Source organism: Lissotriton helveticus, chromosome 7 (genome assembly GCF_964261635.1).
Source record: "Lissotriton helveticus chromosome 7, aLisHel1.1, whole genome shotgun sequence".
NCBI classification, from domain to species: Eukaryota; Metazoa; Chordata; class Amphibia; order Caudata; family Salamandridae; genus Lissotriton; species Lissotriton helveticus.
Genome location: NC_136068.1, coordinates 1,730,301,971 through 1,730,322,307, shown reverse-complemented (window position 1 = coordinate 1,730,322,307; position 20,337 = coordinate 1,730,301,971). Strand labels below are relative to the sequence as shown.

The following is a 20,337-nucleotide window of genomic DNA, read 5'->3' as shown; positions in this document are numbered from 1 at the left end:
ACATTCGGAAAGGATTGCGGAGGGGAGCGGAGGCTGCACCGGAGGTCCCTGGCAGCGCTGGGTCCCTGAGGCTGTGTTCACCTGTCGCCGAGTAGTTCCATCACTCGGCCGCGGACAGGGGAGAACTACAGCTCCCAGCCTGCCCTGCGCCAGAATCACGCCCACTTCCGGCGGAGCGCGCCCGGAGGCGCTGAAAAGCAGAGAGCTCCCTCCGCGTCGCGGACGCGCGCGGGCGTCGCCGGGCTGAGCCCGGGCAGAGGGCGGGCCGTCTGTGGCCGTCCGGGGACGACCAGGGACGGGACGGGCCATCCCCCCAATTTTCCACTTGTGAGTACATTCAAGCGGTATTTAGTGTTACTTTACTGACTTTTATTTTGAACATTCTCTGTTGACTGTCTCCTGATTTTCCGCCATCATGTCCATACAATCAACTCTACCTGACAACTACCTGCTGAAGGTAGTTAACAGAATAAATACGGACAGGAGGAAATCTCTTGGGAAAAGTAATTTGGAAGTTTCCCCTTTGATTGAGCCACAAGACATTAATATTATGGATACCAATACGCTTAGTGTAATTGATATATCAACTGTGGATATGAATAGTCCAGCTGTAGTAACCAATGAGGATATTAGTAATGGGACTATAGCGGACAACGATCTGAGCGATACTTGTAAAGGCGCTCACCAACAGTCATTGAGGGCCACAAGATTAATGAGAGCCTGTAGGAAAACAGTACCTAAAAAGGGGAACAATCACTCAGGTAGAAAGCACAAAAAGGATTTAATTCATAAGGATAATGCAGAAGATATAGGGACACTAATTAGAGATAGTTGTGTCTCAATTGATCCTGACCAATTGGACCTGCTGATGGGCTCTATTGATAAGAAACTTAAAATGATTATCGATCCCCTGCTAGTTAAAATAGAGGGCCTGTGCGGGGAAGTTTTAAGATTAAGGGACGCAGTTGACCAACATACTGTTACTTTGGATAAAACGTCATTAATATCTAAAGGCATAACTACGCCTCCTGCGGTCTCAATTCAGGAAAGAGTCCCACCAGGAAATAAAAATAGCCCCCCTGCTGTAGTTAATACTGGGATACAACCACGCAAAGAACGGCCTGCTTTGACTACCTCTGCTGTGCAGGATAAGGGCAGACCGTCTCAGCAGCAGAGAGCCGGGTCTTCAAGTGAATCTAGTTTAGGTCAGGTTACCCAAAATCAGGATATTAGATCACTATCATCTCCAAATGGGGAGCGGTCTGGCAATGTACCAGCCGCGTTAGCAATTACTGCGAAAACAGCCGCAACAGGGGGAACAAGTAAGGGTGCAGTTAGAGCAAGTAAGCGCCCTGTAGACCTCCCACCCGAATGTGTACCATTTGTTGTAGTTTTGACGAATGTCCCACCTATTACACAGGCCCCTAATACCCAGGAGTCGACAGATTCACTTAAAAATAAAGCTATCTCTTGGCTTAGTCGGCACTGTGGTTATCCAGTTGGATACTCTGACCAGATTATCTCTATCAGAAGAGTCAACTGGATAGGTAACACCAGGAAAACATGTGGGGGTGACTGCGTGATTATAAACTTTAAACATCCGCAACACGTTGCGACGGTCCTCCTTAGAGCGGCCTCAATCACGCAGTCAGAGACTGATGTTGTTGTAAGGCCATTGGGATTTTTCTACAACCATCTAAACAGGCTACACTCAGTCAACAGTTGGGAAGGTCCTTCTAACAATAATAATTACCATACTAATGTAAATAGACCAGGGCCACAAACCCCCTGTTTCCCCCATCAGGATGGTTCTTTTGTTACACCAATGCATATGATGAATTTGCCCCATGGCGGGAATAGATTTTTAGCACATGTATCTAATCCCCCATTAGTAAGTGATAGTTTTATGTCACCCGTTAATGGGATGTTCTATCAAGTCCCAACTCAGAATAGGTTCCAGTCATTGAGTTTTCTGGACCAAAACGATTGACATAAGAGTAACTTAGTCCGGCTGAGGGATAATGCTGGAGAGCTACAGAAGTCCTTAACTGATGAGATTAATATTGTGAATAATGATTGTATGATAATTGGGGGCGTTGAGGAGCATTCAGAGCTTAATATAGAGCATTTTAATGTAAATAATATCGTGTCCGTATCTGTTGATGAGATGCCAAATGTCACCCTAGCAAGGGCCAAGGTAACATGTCATATTGCCAGCTGGAACATCGCTGGTTTGATGGCCAAAGAGGTTATGCTGGGCTGGAAAGATTTTACTGGTTTATTTGATATTATTTGTTTACAGGAAACATGGTGTAAAGAATATAAGGGGAGCGATGGCTTTGTTTCCTATGAGCTGCCTGCATTGGCCTCACCACATGGAGAAATGGCAAAAATATGTGTTTTAAACACATATTTTTGCCATTTTGTCAAGCCAGGGATGACAGGAAATTGTCCACACTGGGTACCAACTGACCTTGCTACGCCACTGATGCACCCAGCTTCCCTAGTATAGGTAATTTGGGTACCACGGTATCCACGGGTGTGATGGCTCTCCAACCATCTGTTTTCCACGGGGTTTCTTCAGGACCCACTGGGAAGGGTCCTTAATATTTAAAAATCCAGTTGCGACTTGCACATAGACTTGTACGGAGCATGCAGTCGTGTTCACACACTGCACACAGTCTCCATGGGGTCCCTATTTACTCAACTTGGGTGGTTCCTTGGGGTCCCAGCAATTCTAAGTCCTCTCAACATTGTCCTGACTGGAGTCCTGGTTCTTATAACACTTTCTTTGTATATGGTTTGGTCCCCCCCCTGAGGCTCACTATATATTACTGCTATATAATAAATACATATTTTTATAAATATACTGTATGATTCTTTTTCATTTAATCTATACTATAAGATTGCATTCTGGTAAAACAAGCTGCTTTTCACTCCTTCAAGACTAAGCCTGAAGGCTGCTCTCCACAGCTACCACTTGGATAGATTTTTAAGGTTTTCTGAGACCTCCTAAATCACCATAGGGTTGTCTGGACTGTTTCAGAGGTGCCCATTTACATGAGTGGACATCATATAGCAGGCCAGCCTCTCACCGTGCATAACCACTGGTTCAAGTGCCTTGGCAGCATAAGTTGGGTCAGAGTTGTGTTTGTAGTTGGATAGTTTGTCAGGGTCCAAGGAAACATATTTTCAGTCTGGATGTAATGACAGAGTACTTTGGCAATGAGGGATGAGACCTCTGAAAAATGAGGCAGTTATTAACTTGTTTATGCGTGGAAAAAATGCTAGGATGACCAAGTTTGGTGCTCCAGACACACCAGGGTGTGGGGTATTGTGAGATATTTAAGAATTCTAAAGAACTCATCCTGAGTGGCAGGGGTGAAATCCATGAAAGGGTGGATGGTTGGGAAATTACTGGGAGGAAGTGCTTCCTGAGTTGCAGGGAGGAGGAGACGATGTCTCAAGAGGTTTTTTTTCGTAAATGAAGAAGGACGCATGGTAATCACATACATCGTTCAACATCTAGAGATCTGACATTTGTTTGCAGGTAGGGGGACACCATTTCCCTGCAGACCCAGATAAAGTATTTTGTAGAGTGATCAGCCTCTGAGATTCAAGCTTCAAAATAATTAATTCAGAATCATTCCTACAATATGATTGGGTGTTTAACTTATCATAGTAAGTGCCTCCTACAAACCTTGTTGTTCAATTGACCCTCAATTGCTTTTCATAACTTTGTTGTACTTGGTGCCTGCCCTTTTACTAATATGCTCAGTTATGGAACTTTTAGAAAGTATTTATTATTGAAATGAACATTGCAGGCTTAGCTAAGCACATAAAGCTGACATGACGTAGGCATTTTAATGTATTTTGATTAGTTGCACTATATCCTTCCCAGATGGAGACACTGCTATGATTACTAATATTATCCATGGGAGATCCACCCCAAATGTTGCCACAAACAAGGGCAACATGCTGTTCAGGGCTTTTAAGTTTTCAAAATCTGACCAAACTCAATGTTTACTGAATTTAGCCATCACGAATATCACATACAGAATCCAGTCCTCCTTTTACTGAAACTTACCATAAACCATTACTTGAACAACTGCTTGAGCAGTGACTCTATTAGCTGCTTCCACTGTCACTGTGTAGTTGCCAGAGTCTGTTACCACAGCATTGGATATGCTGATGGAGCCAGGATAGTTGATCTGCAGTCGTCCGTTGTAGGAGTTGTTTATCTGTACAGTTATATTAGCGCCCCAAGTGACCAGAGGGGACACACCTTTGCTCCAGGAAATCAAAGGATTAGATACATTGGAAGGGTATGCGATGGGTATGATGATCATCTCTCCAGCCAAGACAGTCAACAAAGTTATGTTATGTTATGTTAACAATATTTATATAGCGCACAGCTGCCCCAGCAAAGGGGCGTCCTGGCGCTTAGTTGGGGCAGATATGTTGATGGGCTCAGTTGCTAGTAGGAGAGAGTTGGTGGAGGGAGGGAAGACAGAGAGGGACAGTTAATAGGAGCTGACTCCATTAACGCAAGAACTCACGTAACAAAGAACTCTATAGGGGGGATGGTAGGTGCTGAAGGGAGAAGAGTGAGACCGAGTCAACCTACAAGGCATCAAGTAGCATTAAAAGTGTGTAGGGCTAAGAGGCCACACAGGTGTGAAGCTGGTGAAGCAGATGAATGCATACTAGAGGTCTAAGAGAGGAAAAAGTTGGAGGAAGGTTAGGAGAGAAGTAAGAGGGAAATGGAGATGGCAGACTGATGTAATAAGGAGGAAGCAGAAGCTAGTAATGTTTGGAGCAGAAATCAGGGCCTTAGTAGAGATCTGCTTTGAGGGAGGAATGTGGGATAGGTAGCACATCTTCCTCCAATAAAGCACCAGTACTAGAAATCCTTCCAGATACTGATCCTTATTCAAAGAACATCTTATATTGTCTTTGCAGTATATTTGGGTACCAACATGAATACCTCCAGTGTTGAAAACATACTTCATGCTCTAAACATGTTTATTCAATGTGAACGTCTCCACAAACTTGATGAGTTCATAAAACCTAGACAACGTCTTCCTGATAATACCAAGAAAGTTGATCTTTAACTGTTCACCAATCGCTAAACATTCTCCCCTGCACACATTTGCATGCCAAATTAACTTTGGCCAACTGTGATATGCAAAATCCACCCATTTTTTAAAATTAACTTCCTGAGTAAAATTTGTTAGGTTCCGGAACTCGACAAAAAGTCAATTTTGCAGTTGGTGCAGTTTGTGTGGGTCCACCTGGCAGAGGTTGAGGTGCGTCCAATGCAGGGGAGGTGGAGGAAGAGTGGGTTCAGCCCCCCATCCAGACTGCCTTTGGTGTGTTGCTGTTTCACCACGGTCATGTTATGCTGGGGTGGTGGGTACAGGTGATTTTCGGTCCAAGGCAGCACTGACAGCTATAAGCTGCCAAATGGAAACAGGAGGATGAGAAGGGCCCCTCTATTACTCAGGTGGACTCTTCTGGTGGACTCCCCTCGTGAGCCGTAGATAAGCGGGCACTAATCCAAGCAGTGTGGCCCTCCAGTTGTGGGACCAGGTATGGATATCCAGTTTGTAGCTCTGCAATCTTGTGAAATGTAGGGGAGGGACCCTCAACTGTTGAAGTTCCAATGCCACCTTCAACCACCACGTTTCAAAATGTGCACGAGAGAAGGATCTAGTGTGTGCCACAAAAACTAGGACCGCAAAATCAATCTGGATGGGACAGAAAAGTTCACCCCTGTAATCTGTTGGTGGATAGGGAGCAGTCCAGGACTGTGGTCCCAATGCAAGGCCATAGACAGTCACTTTTGTGGTTGGTGAGGATCCACTTCCACAAGAGCCCCTACTATTGCTGTTCTGGGGCCTCCTCACTAGTATTTGATGTGGGGGAATCTGCAGGGTGATTCCCAGTGAAGTCGCTCTGCAGTACGGTGGTCGGTAGGGTCTGCCCTATGCCCACTCTACCCCTTGGCTTCATGTCACCTCCACTTCTTGTCCCTCAATGGACATTGAAGTTGGGAGGGTTGTAGGAGACTCCCCCTAGATGCACTCCCCAGAGTTCACCTGTGCAGCTGGGATTGAAGCGTGAATACGTGAAGTAGTGTGGCTCACTGGTTAGAGGCGGCAGACCCGAGAGCAGAGGACGGCCCGGGACCAGGGTTCGATTCCTGGCGCGGCAGGTTTCTGGACCAGGGTCAGCGGACTCGATAATTCTCTCGCCTCGGTACGCACTCTGATCAGCGATCACACTCGGCAACTCTGGGCATTAGCTTGCCTCATCTTCACTAACGGCCCCACCAGACCGCCGGGGATGCCTGGTCTCACCCTGGAGATACCCATTAAGGGACCATCTCTCAGGGAAGCCAGGAAGGGTTTCGCAGCGGTCGAAGCGCCTTGGGACCCTACGGGTAAGTAGTGCGCTATATAAATGCCTATACATTGATGCGCAGGTTATCGCGGGGGCGTCCGGGGACCTGTGCGAGCCTGCTGCTTTCTTCCGCAGTAGATCCCGGTCTCAAGTGCCGCTCTCTACTGACGCCCTACTTTGGATGCTATTCAGTAGGGTCCAGGGAACTTGTGAAAGTGCTCCGCACACCCCAGAAGGGGGATCTGACAACAGACAGGATGATGTTGGGTGGATAGCTCTTTACTGCACGTCGATGCTCCCCGGTATAGCCGGAGCCATACCTTTGACTGGTTGTTTTAATTTACTGACACTTTTTGGATCTCTGCTCCTTTTTACACTTCTGTTGTATCATACGATGGTTTTTGACTAAAACTGTTACCAAAACAAAGGGCCAGATTTACTGATCTTTCACGCAACTTGCTGCTCTGCGTTGCATGAAAGGGAAAGAGCAGACATGTGCCATATCTACCACAATGTGGTGCCCTTCAGCTCACTTCTAGAGCCAGTGCACTTCAGGCAGCCTATCTAGCGCCAATGCAGACATCTTTGCACCATGGTGCAAGGGTGTCGGCTTTGCAAGCAGAATTGTTTTTCTGCAGCAAGGGACAGCTTCCTACATAAAACCAATTCCTTAAGGCATTTTTCATTTTATGTGTATGCCGCAGAAATCGTCACACATAGAAAATGGAAATAACGCGCAGAAAAAAAGATAGTTCTCCTGGTTACGCTATCCTCTGAGAGGCGTAGCGATTTCACATAATTCCAGATTTACAAACCTTTGTAATATTACATTTGGCTAAGACATTGGTATCTTTATACTTTGGGTATCACTGTTGTATTTTTATGAACTCCACGTAGCACAGTCATAAAGATTGATTTTGAGAATCTTAAGCTATTGCCTTTGAGAGCAAAATACAGTGTAAACTATTAAATGAGTTTTTAGCATTTTTCTGAATTTGCTGAAGCCAGGTTCAAGTCTTAGAGAAAGTGGGAGGGAAATCCTTTGGGAAGCTTAGAGTTGTTTTAGGGGGCAAGGGTAGAGGCTGCTAAAATTGTACATTTGGGATATTATCAGTGCAAGTAGGATGGCTCCTTCCTAAGTGAGGTGGATTAGAGGAAGGGCACTATGAATTAGTTGCTGATGGTGAAAGGAAGCTTTTGTAACAGTGTTAATACTGGCCTGAACTTTTGGATTTGGCCAGGTCTAGTATGTGCGGATAGCCCCAGTTGCCACTTTCTGCTTTTAAGCACTATTTTTCAAGATATTGTTTAACAATTCATAACTCCAGTTATAATTATTGGATTCTTTGTTATTTTGGTCTTGTTTCACAGATTAAATTAAGTTCTCTTTTTCTAACCAGGTGTGGGATCTTTTTGTATGGTGTGTTCACTGTTTTAGTCTGTGAAGTGGTGCACAAATACTTTATTCCACAATGCCTCTACCAGAGGGTGAGCTCAGTTTAACTTATGGTGTGTATCTGATTTACCCTGACTAGGATTGTGGTTCCTGCTGGAACAGGGTGCAAACCTCTGCCAACCAGAAACCCAGATTCTAATATCAGGCGATTGGGATCATGTAGATGTTTTGATGCAAGGGTGATAGAGTTGAGCCTTGCATGACCCAAACAAGTGATTGCAGAAGATCTGAATAGAAAATAACCCAGTTTGACCTAATGCATGTAGTTTAGGAGGACAGAATAATTCCAAATTAGTGCTGTTCCATTAATGAGAGATAAGAGTTCAAAGCTATCAAGGAGTACCTTTTGGTTGATAGTATCAGACACGGCAGAGTAGTCTAGAAGGATTAAAACATATAGTATGACTTGGTCTAGCAAATTGGAAAGTTTTTCAAAGAAGCATGGATTGTAACATAACATAATGGTTTTTCTTTAAGCATGCTTTAACCCTTTGGTGTCTTGGTGCCGAAATATTAGTTGTTTCTGTTACACAACTCAAAAGCAGCCATTTTTTAAAGGCTGAGAAGACCCACCAGGATTCAAACCCGGGAACAACAGGCCAAGCACAGATTCCTGGAGTGGATGCATTAATCTGCTGTGCAACCAGATTCTGATTCATTCTGGGCCCTGTCATAGTCTGAAGTTTAACTGAAAGTCACTGATGAGGACACAAACTTCCAAGTGAGATGAGAGTGGGTGCACAAACCCTGGTTCAAGTGCCTTGGCAGGACAAGGTGTGTCAGAGTTGGGTTTGTAGTTGTATAGATTGTCAGAGCCCAAGGAAATTATTTTCAGGCTGAATGTAATGACAGAGTAATTTAGCAATGAGGGATGAGACCTCTGAAAAATGAATAATTAGTGATGCGTGGAAGAAAAGCTGGTATGGCCAAGTTTGGTGCTACAGACATCCCAGGATATGCTTTTTTATTTTTTAAAGGATTTAGGAATTCTAAAGAACTCATCCTCAGTGGTAGTAGTGAACTCCATGAAAGGGTGGTGGGTTGGGAAATTACTGGGAGGAGGTGCTTCTTGAGTTGCAGGGAGGAGGAGATGCTGTCCTAGAGAATTCTTTTTTTTAAATGAAGAAGGACGGATGGTAGTCACATAAATCCTTCAACGCCTAAGGATCTGGCTTTTGTTTGGAGGTGAAACTATTTCCTCGCAGACGCAGAGAAGTTATTTTGTAGGGTGATCAGTCTCTGAGATTCAGGATTCGAAATAATTAATTCCGAATCATTTCTACAATATGATTGGGGGTTTACGCTCTCTTAGTAAGTGCCTCCACCAAACCTTGTTATTCAATTTACCCTCAATTGCTTTTCATAACTTTGTTTTTACTTAATGCCTGGCCATTTACTAAAATGCTCAGTTTTGGAACTTTTAAGTAGAAAGTATTTATTATTGAAATGTGAATCTTAGGCTTAGATAAGCGCATAAAGCTGACATGACACAGGCATTTTAATGTCTTTTGATTAGTTGCACTTATGTCCTTCCCAGATGGAGGCACTGCTATGATTGCTAATATTATCCATGGGAGGTCCACTCCAAATGTTGCCACAAACAAGGGCAACATGCTGTTCAGGGCTTTTAAGTTTTCAATATCTGACCAAACTCAATGTTTACTGAATTTGGCCATCATGAATATCACATACAGAATCCAGTCCTCCTTTTACTGAAACTTACCATAAACCAAGACTTGAACAACTGCTTGAGCAGTGACTCTATTCGCCGCTTCCACTGTCACTGTGTAGTTGCCAGAGTCTGTTACCACAGCATTGGATATGCTGATGGAGCCAGGATAGTTGATCTGCAGCCGTCCGTTGTAGGAGTTGTTTATCTGTACAGTTATATTAGCGCCCCAAGTGACCAGAGGGGACACACCTTTACTCCAGGAAATCAAAGGATTAGATACATTGGAAGGGTATGAGATGGGTATGATGATCATCCCTCCAGCCAAGACATTCAACAAAGTTGGAGCAGATATGTTGATGGGCTCAGTTGCTAAGGGAATAAGTCAATTGAAAAAATTAGTAACTCATATTTCAAAAGCTATGAACAGACACAATGTTGTTGTTGAACCCAATCAACGTCCATGAAATAATGACAAATGACAAACTTTGTTAGTTTGACATTGTCCATACCGAAGAACAATGTGACTTCTAGCTGTTGTAAAAGTGTAGGTTATATGATTGGTTAAACTAGCAGGTGGCTGGGACAAGTATACACAAGGTAAGCAAAACCCACTATTCCAAAATCTCTTGCTGCATTCATCATGCATTCAATATTCCACAAAGGGGCATATCACAGTCAAATCTAAGCACATTGGTAATTCTGACCAAGAGAACACTGAGGAAGTAGACGTGGAATTCCTAATGCTGGGACTCAAACTTGCTAATTTAGCAACATAGTGAACATTGAAGCAAATGATTTAATTTTCTTACATGATGCTCAAAATTGTCTTACATTGAATAAAGAAAACAAAGGGGACGCATGTATTTTAATTTGATTAATGCAAGGCAAATCAAGTATATTCTCATTAGATGACAGTGAAAAAGGGCGAGTAGGAGAGAGTTGTGGGAGGGAGGGTAGACATCGAGGGACAGTTAATAGGAGCTGACTCCATTAATGCAAGAACTCATGTAACAAAGAACTCTTTAGGGGGGATGGTAGGTGCTGAAGGGGGAAGAGTGAGACCGAATCAACCTACAAGGCATCAAGTAGCATTGAAAGTGCAAAGGGCTAAGAGGCCACACAGGTGTGAAGCTGGTGAAGTAGATGAAGTGCATACTAGAGGTCTAAGAGAGGAAAAAGTTGGAGGAAGGTTAGGAGAAAAGTAAGAGGGAAATGGAGATGGAAGACTGATGTAATCAGGAGGAAGCAGAAGCTAGTATTGGTTGGAGCAGGAATCAGGGGCTTAGTAGAGTTCTGCTTTGAGGGAGGAATGTGAGATAGGTAGCACATCTTCTTCCAATAAAGCAGCAGTACTAGAAATCCTTCCAGATACTGATCCTTTCTCAAAGAACGTCTTATCTTGTCTTTGCAGTATTTTTGGGTACCAACATGAATTCCTCCAGTGTTTAAAACATACTTCATGCTCTAAACATGTTTATTCGATGTGAACGTTTCCACAAACTTGATGAGTTCATAAAACCTAGACAACGTCTTCCTGATAATACCAAGAAAGTTGATCATTAACTGTTCACCAATCGTTAAACATTCTCCCCTGCACACATTTGCATGCCAAATTAACTTTGGCCAACTGTGATATGCAAAATCCACCCGTTTTTTAAAATTAACTTCCTGAGTAAAATTTGGTAGGTTCCGGAACTAGACAATAAGGCAATTTTGCAGTTGGTGCAGTTTGTGTAGGTCCACCTGGCAGAGGTTGAGGTGCATCCAGTGCAGGGGAGGTGGAGGAAGAGTGGGTCTCAGCCCCCATCCAGAACGCCCTTGGTGCGTTGCTGTTTCGCCACGGTCATGTTGTGCTGGGGGGGGGGGGGGGGTACAGGTGACTTTTGCTCCAAGGCAGCACTGGCAGCTATAATCTGTCAAATGGAAACAGGAGGATGAGACGGGCCCCTCTATTACTCAGGTGGCCTCTTTTGGTAGACTCCCCTCGTGAGCCGTAGATAAACGGGCACTAATCCCAGCAGTGTGGCCCTCCAGTTGTGGGACCAGGTATGGATATCCAGTAGGTTGCTCTGCAATCTTGTGGAATGGGGGGGAGGGACCCTCAACTGGTGAAGTTCCAATGCCACCTTCAACCACCACGTTTCAGCCTGTGCACGAGAGAAGGATCTAGTGTGTACCACAATAACTAGGACCGCAAGATCAATCTGGATGGGACAGTAAAGTTCACCCCGTACTCTGTTGGTAGATAGGGAGCAGTCCAGGACAGTGGTCCCAGTGCAAGGCCAAAGACAGTCACTTTTGTGGTTGGTGAGGACCCACCCCCACAAGAGCCCCTACTATTGCTGTTCTGGGGCCCACTCCCTGGTATTTGATGTGGGGGATGCTGCAGGGTGATTTCCAGTGAAGTCGCTCTGCAGTATGTTATGGGTAGGGTATGGTGGTGGGTAGGTGCTTCCCTATGCCCACTTTACCCCTTGGCTTCATTTCACTTCCGCTTTTTGTCCCTCCGTGGTCAATGAAGTTGGGAGGGTTGTAGGAGGCTCACCTTAGATGCACTCCCCAGAGTTCACCTGTGCACCTGGGGTTGATGCGCAGGTTTTCTCGGGACGTCCGGGAACCTGTGTGAGCCTGCTGCTTTCATCCGCAGTAGGTCCCGGTCTCACGCGCCACTCTCTACTGACGCCCTACTTTGGATGCTATTTAGTAGGGTTCAGGAACTTGTGAAAGGGCTCTGCACACCCCAGAAGGGGGATCTACCAACAGACAGGATGGTGTTGGGTGGGTAGCTCTTTACTGCACGTCCATGCTCCCCGGTCTAGCAGGGGCCATACCTTTGACTAGGGGAGTTTAGCACAGATCCTTGAAGTGAATGATTCAGTCCACTTAGCCGACACACATTGCCAAAGAGTTACCTATGGTTCAAGCAAGACAGCAGTGAGGTTGCATTGATGTTTTTGTTTTACAAATTTAAGATATATCTAAATACCTTGCAAATGGGTTATCGGATAGTAAAAGCATCCTTGGATGATATTTAAATATTTATTTATATCACATTCAGTTTTCACCAAAACTACTGGGGCGGCACAGTTGCCACTTGCTACACACATCTCCAAAGATTTCAGTCGAGGGAGGACCGCAAGCCCATGCACACATATGTGCAGTTTTTCAAATGTTCTTGCAGCTGTATGCCTTAAATGTATAATTTGCTCATATTTATGCTTTGAATGCACCATTTGGTAATATATTCTTTTTTAAATAGCCCTAGGGTAAAATGCTCAAAAATATGTAAAGTGGCATTTAAAATAGTGCACCGTCTTACCCAAAGAGCCAATTGTGGATGAATTTTGATTATAACTCTGTCCATCTCTTCACTAAGTTGTTACTGGTGGGCCATGCCCCTGTAACATACAAACCTGACTACTAGCGTGACTGTTTTTCCTGTGACGTGCAAGGGGTTATTTTCCCTGGTTTCGTACACTGAAGGATTTCTTACTAGAATTGGCAAAATAACACATTAAAAAAATTAACCTAATCCTGAGTGAAATTGTATTTCCAAAACCGCCCAAATATTTTAGGTCTGAGAACTCTAGAAACAATTCATACCGCAGTTGGTGCAGTTTGTGTGCCCCCCCTCCCCCTCCCAGGAAAAACAAGGTCCAGGGTAAACAAAATTACCTGTTCCAAACTGGACCTCATTTTGCTAGGGAGGACAACTCGAATTCCCAGAACCGGTAATTTATAGGTTCTGGGGTCTTTCTTTCTATCCTGCTAAGCGGTAGCAAATTTAGTTGACAAACACCACAAAAAAATAAAAATATTTAGTCCAGCATTATTGGAGATTAATGCAATGCTCACTTGTGTTAGGGGTGGGATGTTTTTAACGATTTTGAAACAGTGATGATTACAAGGTAACAAAAAAATTGTGTTTAATACTTTTTGTAAAATTGTATGGTGTATTTTAAAAATGATGTTTTTATGATTTCTCCAAAACAAAATAAAATTGGCTTTAATGTGGTTAAATAATGTGACACATCTATGAGAATTCAAACGCTATTAACTCATTTCTTCCTGGGTTGGGTACACCGTTCCTCACTAGTCTGCTCGGTAACAGCAGTTTGCTTATAAACATTATGTGGCAAAACATATGTAAAGTGCTTAGGAGCTGTACAAAGTTGTTGAGCGTAATTGTGATGTAGAACAAAAATATGATGCATCCACTCAGCCTTTTATCCTTCTGAGGTTGATAAAAGGAGTACTATTGAGCTGGGTAACAATAAACATCTGTTTCTCAGGACCAAGATACCCATTGCGTTTTTTTTGTGATTACTCCACGATGATTGCGAAAACATTACGAACAGGCATAGAATCTCTTTTTGAAAGAGAGAAAGAGCTATAACAGATACTAACCATTCACAAGTGGAGATAGAGTAGTCTAAAATAAAATACATGATTTTATCTGCTGCCTTTCACATGATCTCAGAATGCAAAGTTGAAGAGATTGCCATTATATAGTTGCTTTGTATAGGAGTGGTGTACTATTCTTGTGCTTAGTTTTTACAAATATTAACAGTGTCAAAACTATCCAAAAAGAGCTAAAACGACAATATAATCTACAAACTCAATTCACTAATATATACATAACTTTTAATCATTTAAAAAAATTAGAAATGCAGATGTATATGGGAGTTTCATGAAGAAATAGTATCTCGGTCATATGAAAAGAAAATTTCAGATTAACTGCATCTGGCAGAAGGTATGTGTTTAAGATGTTAGTACCACATGTTTTGGGAAGTTAGAGGAAAATGAATCAGTGCCCCTTTATTCCATTATGTACTTTATAGAAAAGCAACAGTATAGTATTGTTGGAAGCTACAATGAGGAATGTATTTAAAACTATGAATCTTTTAAATCTGTAAGAAATATGTGTAGAATAGATACATCTATGTTATTTGCATTCTGGGAGTTGTAGCACTTTCATTCATATTATTAAACAGGAGTAGTGTAGTCACAAATAAAAGATAAGAAAGTGTGCTGTGCCTCTATATGAATTAAAAAGTAGTAATACTTGTTAGGTATATATTAAGAAGTGTTTGTCAATGTGGTTTTGGACTTATATGACCGGTTTACATATGCTTAGATGGTGAGATATGTTTTTTATGGTTACAGATAGTTATATGTATGTATAGGTATCCAAACGCAAATAGTCCTTTGCTAGGGGAGCTCCTCTATAGCCGGTGCATGCAGCGAGACAGGGACAAATTCTCACAGAAATATTACCCGCAAAGGTAAACAATGCAGCACTCCTCCTAGCTGATGAAAATATTTATTCAGGTCGTAACTCTCCTACTCGTTTCGAACACTTGGTTCCTGATCAGGAGGTTTTAACAGAGTCCATCTTTGCTTTCTACTTTTTATACTCATACACATACTAGCCTGTTATGAAGCATTGTGGGTATGGTAGTTTTATACTTGCATTCATATTTTGAATAAAACTTTATTGCTGTATTCGGCCTCCCTGAAAGTTGGCTCCAATGCCCATTCAACCTATTGCCTTATATGAGCATATGCGATTGGAAAACATATGAGCACACATAAGGAGAAGACATGGCTGGATATTAAATATTCAGGACTTGCAACAATTCCGCCACATGAATGGGGAGGAAATAGAACTCAAAAACGTAAACTGCTAGAATCCAGGCTCATAATAAGGTTCAAGACAAAGATGCCTCTGGGCCTAAACGGGGACGAAGAGATGTATGTGCATTTATGAGACTGTAAACAACCAAGAAGATTGGGATAAAATAAACTTTGAAGAGAAATTCCTTAAAAAAGAACTTTTTTGATAACTATGTATCCTTTTGGGAAAAAACAAATCTCTTCTTTCTTTTCTCTTTTTTCTCCTTTTTCCTTCTTGTTTTGTTTTTGTTGTTTTTGTTCTTAAATGTATGAAGACTATCATTGAAACATCGACTACTGATGTAGATTAAGCAATTGAAGTAAAGATAACAGTAACAAAATGTATTTTGCTCTATAGGCTGTGCCACCGGGGGGTGGGGGTCCGATGTTACATTCAACCTATAAACAAGGGCAAGGGCACTCAACCAAGAACAAACTAGGACACTCAGTCCAAATTGAGCAGAGATATAGATTGCCGTAGACCCAAGACATTCAATTTTGTGGCACTGGACAATCTAATACGTGTCACAAGACGCGTGAATGTATGATAGAACTGAGACTCTTGAGGCGGAAAGCCGGGAGTCAGGGAAGGAACTTTTATAAACTGGTTAGGATTTTGAATATTGTGGCTTTGTGTTACCTTTTAAAAATTGCAGAACGTTGTGTTTCTTGTGCACTTTTTAAATTACTTTACCTTCCCCCACATTCTCACTCGCTCCTCCCGAGGGTGCAGGCGCTCTCAGACGGCCGATTTGGGCCTCTTGGGACGCGGGATCAGACACTCTAGCGCTTCAGCACAGGCGCCATCTTGGGTGTAGCTACGGTCGGCGGACTAGTGTTGAGGGCGATTTGGCCCACACTCTACAAAATGCCCCCCATTTATCATACGCGCAGCGGACGAGCGCAGCGGGTGCGCCGATGGCGCGCCGGAGGTGCGCCAGACGTAAGCCCGTCTGCGCCCATCCGCGCCAGATCGGGCCTAGGTCCTAGTACCCGGCACTCTAAACCTTATGTCCCTCTAGAATACTCCAGGGACTCATTGCTACAACTGAGACAGCCCCCCCGCCCCTCTGTGCACATTCTGTCACAGTGGATGGCTTTGGTAATCACTGCCTCCACTGTCTTTACACGTTACCCACTAACGAGCCCCGCTCATCCCCCCCACACTGTATTTAACATGGCCCTGTTAAATTGCAGATCCCTGCCGAAACACGTGCAGGAAATTTATATTCTCCTAGAAGACCACCAGTTGGATATTCTGTTCTTAACAGAGACATGGTTAGCGCCAGACTCCGACCCAGATATGGTCAAGGCATTGCCTCCGGGCTTCCTTATTCAGCATCTCGATCGAAAGGGAAAGGGAGGGGGGATTGCCATAATATATAAAGATCATTTATCCTGTCGATTCCATGGCAGTCCCACACTTGATTGTGAAAATGTCCACTTCGCTACTCAAGCCTCCCCGTGTAAATCCCTTTCCGGAATTCTTATCTATCGCCCCCCAGGTGCCATTGGACAATTCTGCAGCTCACGTTTGGAAACCTCACTGGCCCTGGCTAGCACCCTTCCTAATTTCATGATTTTAGGGGACCTAAATATCCATTTTGATAATGACGGAGACAAGCTAGCCACCAAACTGTCACTGGACTTAGCGACTTACCAGCTTCATTTGGGGAATCTTCATCCTACTCATATTCTGGGGTATCTTTTGGATCCTACTTTTTCTAATATCTCTGATCTCAAAGTGCTTGCACCTATCCCGGTACCGTGGTCAGACCACTTTCTTATCTCGTTTAGCTGGCGAATCCTGGCTACTTTCCGTCCTGGATCAGCCCCCAGCAGATCCCACACGCCCATGGTCAAAACTGGACGCGGAAGAATGGAAGCACATTCTGGAGCTTTCCCTTCCAACTTGTGAGGCGGATCCAGCATCAGCGGATACTATGTTTTCTATGTGGATCGAAAACTCTTTGAATATAGCTCTCCCGAAAAAATCAACCCTTAAACCTCGGGGCAAAACCACCTCGCCCTGGTTCACTAAGGAGGTTCATCTTTTAAAAAAACTTTGTAAAAAGTCTGAAAGGGCATGGAGGAAGAACTTGGACCCCTGTAGAAAGCAGGACTATAAACTCACGATTTTAAATTATAAAAAGGCCCTTAAAGTGGCGCAAGCTTCATTCTTTGAAAAAAAAATTAGATCTTCCGCCAACTTGTCAAGAGAATCTTTCCAAATTGCAAAAAAACTCTTAAAAATACCAGACCCCCCTTGCCCCGTGGACCCTTCGGACAGCCGCTGTAATGAGCTAGCCGAGTTCTTTGACCTGAAAATTCAAAAAATTCTGAAGCATCTTCCCCTGCACAACACTACTGACCAACTTGAACCTCCCCAGCCAGTATCACAGCAACCCGAGGCCAATTTGGACACGTTCGCCCCATCATAAAAGACACTCTCTCCTCCATTTTTCAGTCAATTAAAAGCGGTTCTCCACTAGACCCAGCCCCACTGAACATTTTAAAATTAGTGACACCCGCCATCCTTGCCCCTATGGCCAATCTCATTAACTTCTCGCTTTCACAGGGCATCGTACCTCCGAGTTGGAAGAAGGCGGTAGTTAAAGCGCTAATCAAAAAACCCAACCTGGACGCCCTGGAATTGAATATTTTACGACCCATTTCTCTTCTGCCAGGTATCAGCAAGGTAGCAGAAAAATTTATTAACCGTCAGTTATCTGACTACCTTGAATCAAGTGATCTTCTTAAACCCTCACAGACGGGCTTTCGCCCGGGCCAGGGTACGGAGACCGCGATGATTGCGTTAGTTGAAGAGGCCAGAAAGATCATAGATTTAGGGGGATCAGTGGCAGTGATCCTCCTGGATCTGAGTGCGGCCTTCGACACCGTAAACCATCTTACGCTGGTCCATCGGCTTGAGGACCCGGGTATCTCAGGACTTGCCCTGACCTGGCTGAAATCCTTTCTACACAACCGTTCATTTCAGGTGGCGGAGGGTAACTTCATTTCCAAGACAACCCCTGTACACTTTGGCATCCCTCAGGGCTCATCTCTGAGCCCTACGCTCTTTAATGTGTACATGTCTCCCCTTGAAAAAATTGTCACTCCATACGGAATCAAGCTCCTGACCTATGCTGACGACACCCAGCTGGTCGTATCAATAAGTCAACAGGACCACCCTTCCATCGATCTTTACTCCTGTCTTGGGGATATAACCAGTTGGATGGACAGATCACATCTCAAGCTTAACAGCGACAAGACGGAGATCCTGGTCATGGGCAATCAGTCACATTTCCTCCAGGAGACTCTGTGGCCCCCTTGTATGGGTCTGATATCAAAACCTTGGGGATTTGGCTGGATCAAGGCCTTACACTTAACACCCAAGCTAGAAAAACTGCCGGAGCTTGTTACGGTCTTCTCCGCACTTCCCGTAAAATTTTACCTCTACTCCTTATCCAGTCTAGGAAACTTTTGTTTCAGGGCCTTATATTGTCCAACAACCGTTGCTCGGCTAAACCGGCCCTTAGGTCACTCACTGGCTGCCCATACTTGAAAGAGTAAATTTCAAGGCCCTTTGCACTACTCATAAAATTCTGCATGGCAAGGCCCCTCCCATACTAAAAGATATCATTGTTCCCTATAAAACCAATAGAACCCTTTGCTCCACACACCTTCATCTTACTCTAACATCTAGGATCAAGAGGGTTCGATCTGGAGGCCGCCTCTTTTCATATAATGCCTCCAAACTGTGGAACGCAATACCTATGCTTCATCCGTGCTCAGCCCGATCTTCTTTTGTTTCATAAACTCTTGAAGACCTGGCTGTTTCCCTAAATTAAATTCCCCTTCTGATCCCACTGGCTCTATCACCAGCGCTGGGACGCTTACGGGCAGCCATGCGCTCTAGAAATCTGTAAACATAAACATAAACATGCGCATTACCTAAAATAATATAATACAAAGCGCACGCAACACATGCTCATATAAGGCAATGGGTTGAATGAGCATTGGAGCCAACGTTCGGGGAGGCCGAATACAGCAATACAATTTTATTCAAAATATGAATGCAACTATAAAACTACCATACCCACAATGCTTCATATCAGGCTAATATGTATATGAGTATAAAAAGCAGAAAGCAAAGAAGGAATCTGTTTAAATTACCATGATCAGGAACCGTGTGTTCGCAAAGCTTAGGAGAGTTACAACCTGAATAAATATTTTCATCAGCCAAGAGGAGTGCTGTGTTGTTTATCTTTGCGGGTAGTATGTATATGTATATGTTTGGAACGTGGTTTCCGGTCATGAATGACCGTTATAAGCAAGTGAAGGGGGTTGCCAGATCTCAGGTCCGGATCGCCGGGGGGACCTCCTCGTAGTGTTTGCTCACTCGAGCTTGACCCTTGGACGGCGAGTGCAGAGTGGGGCAGATCCACTGTATACAGCCGGAGCCAGAGGTTGCAGATTAACAAATCCAGTGTTCATAGGAGACAAAGTCTTTGCGCTTGAAAGCAGGCAGGTCATCCAAGGTTTTTGAGGTTGCTGGCTGCAGGACACACCGGGATTTCGCAGGAGCAGGTTCGAGGTGGCGACAGGACGGTAGGGTTGGGGCCAAGTCAGTGGGCGTCTTCCTCTTGTTGGCTGCTGCACAGCTGTCTGGTCCTTCTTCTTCTTCTTGCAGGTTCTTGTCTGAGGAAGCAAGATTCACGGGGGGTGCCCTTCAATACTAGATTAAGTGGCGCTACAGGTAGGTAGAAAGCAGGGACCAATGTATTCCTTCCCTGGGGTGGGTACACCCCCTATTATGCAACCCTCCAGTGGCGGGGGCATGAGCCTGTCCCTGGTTGGCTGAGTCCCCCTTCTTGAAGATGGCGTGGACTGAGAGTTGTGCTTCACCTCGCCTCCCCCACCTGAGGGTTGGAGTTGGCAGAGGTATTCACACCTCTTCCTTACTTGTTTTTCATGCCAGTTCTCCTGCCCAAGGTGGGGGTCAGAACCAGTGTGGACCAGTTGCTGAAAGCAGCAAGTGGCCTGGGTAAGCTCACAAAGGCGACAACCCTTTGAAGCTTTCCCTTCGTAAACCCTGCCCATCCTGGCGGAGGAGGTTTGGCACCTC

At 44.2% G+C, this 20,337-nt stretch overlaps 1 protein-coding gene across 1 annotated transcript in view; it reads right to left on the bottom strand.

Annotated features, from left to right (window-relative positions):
- The window catches only part of LOC144769666 (uncharacterized), a 343,935-nt gene that overhangs the window by 288,665 nt on the left and 34,933 nt on the right, over window positions 1-20,337 (bottom strand). The window contains exon 5 of the mRNA XM_078653841.1: window positions 9,585-9,902. Within this exon, the coding sequence (XP_078509967.1) occupies window positions 9,585-9,902 (318 nt within the window). The remainder of the gene's footprint in view (window positions 1-9,584; window positions 9,903-20,337) is intronic.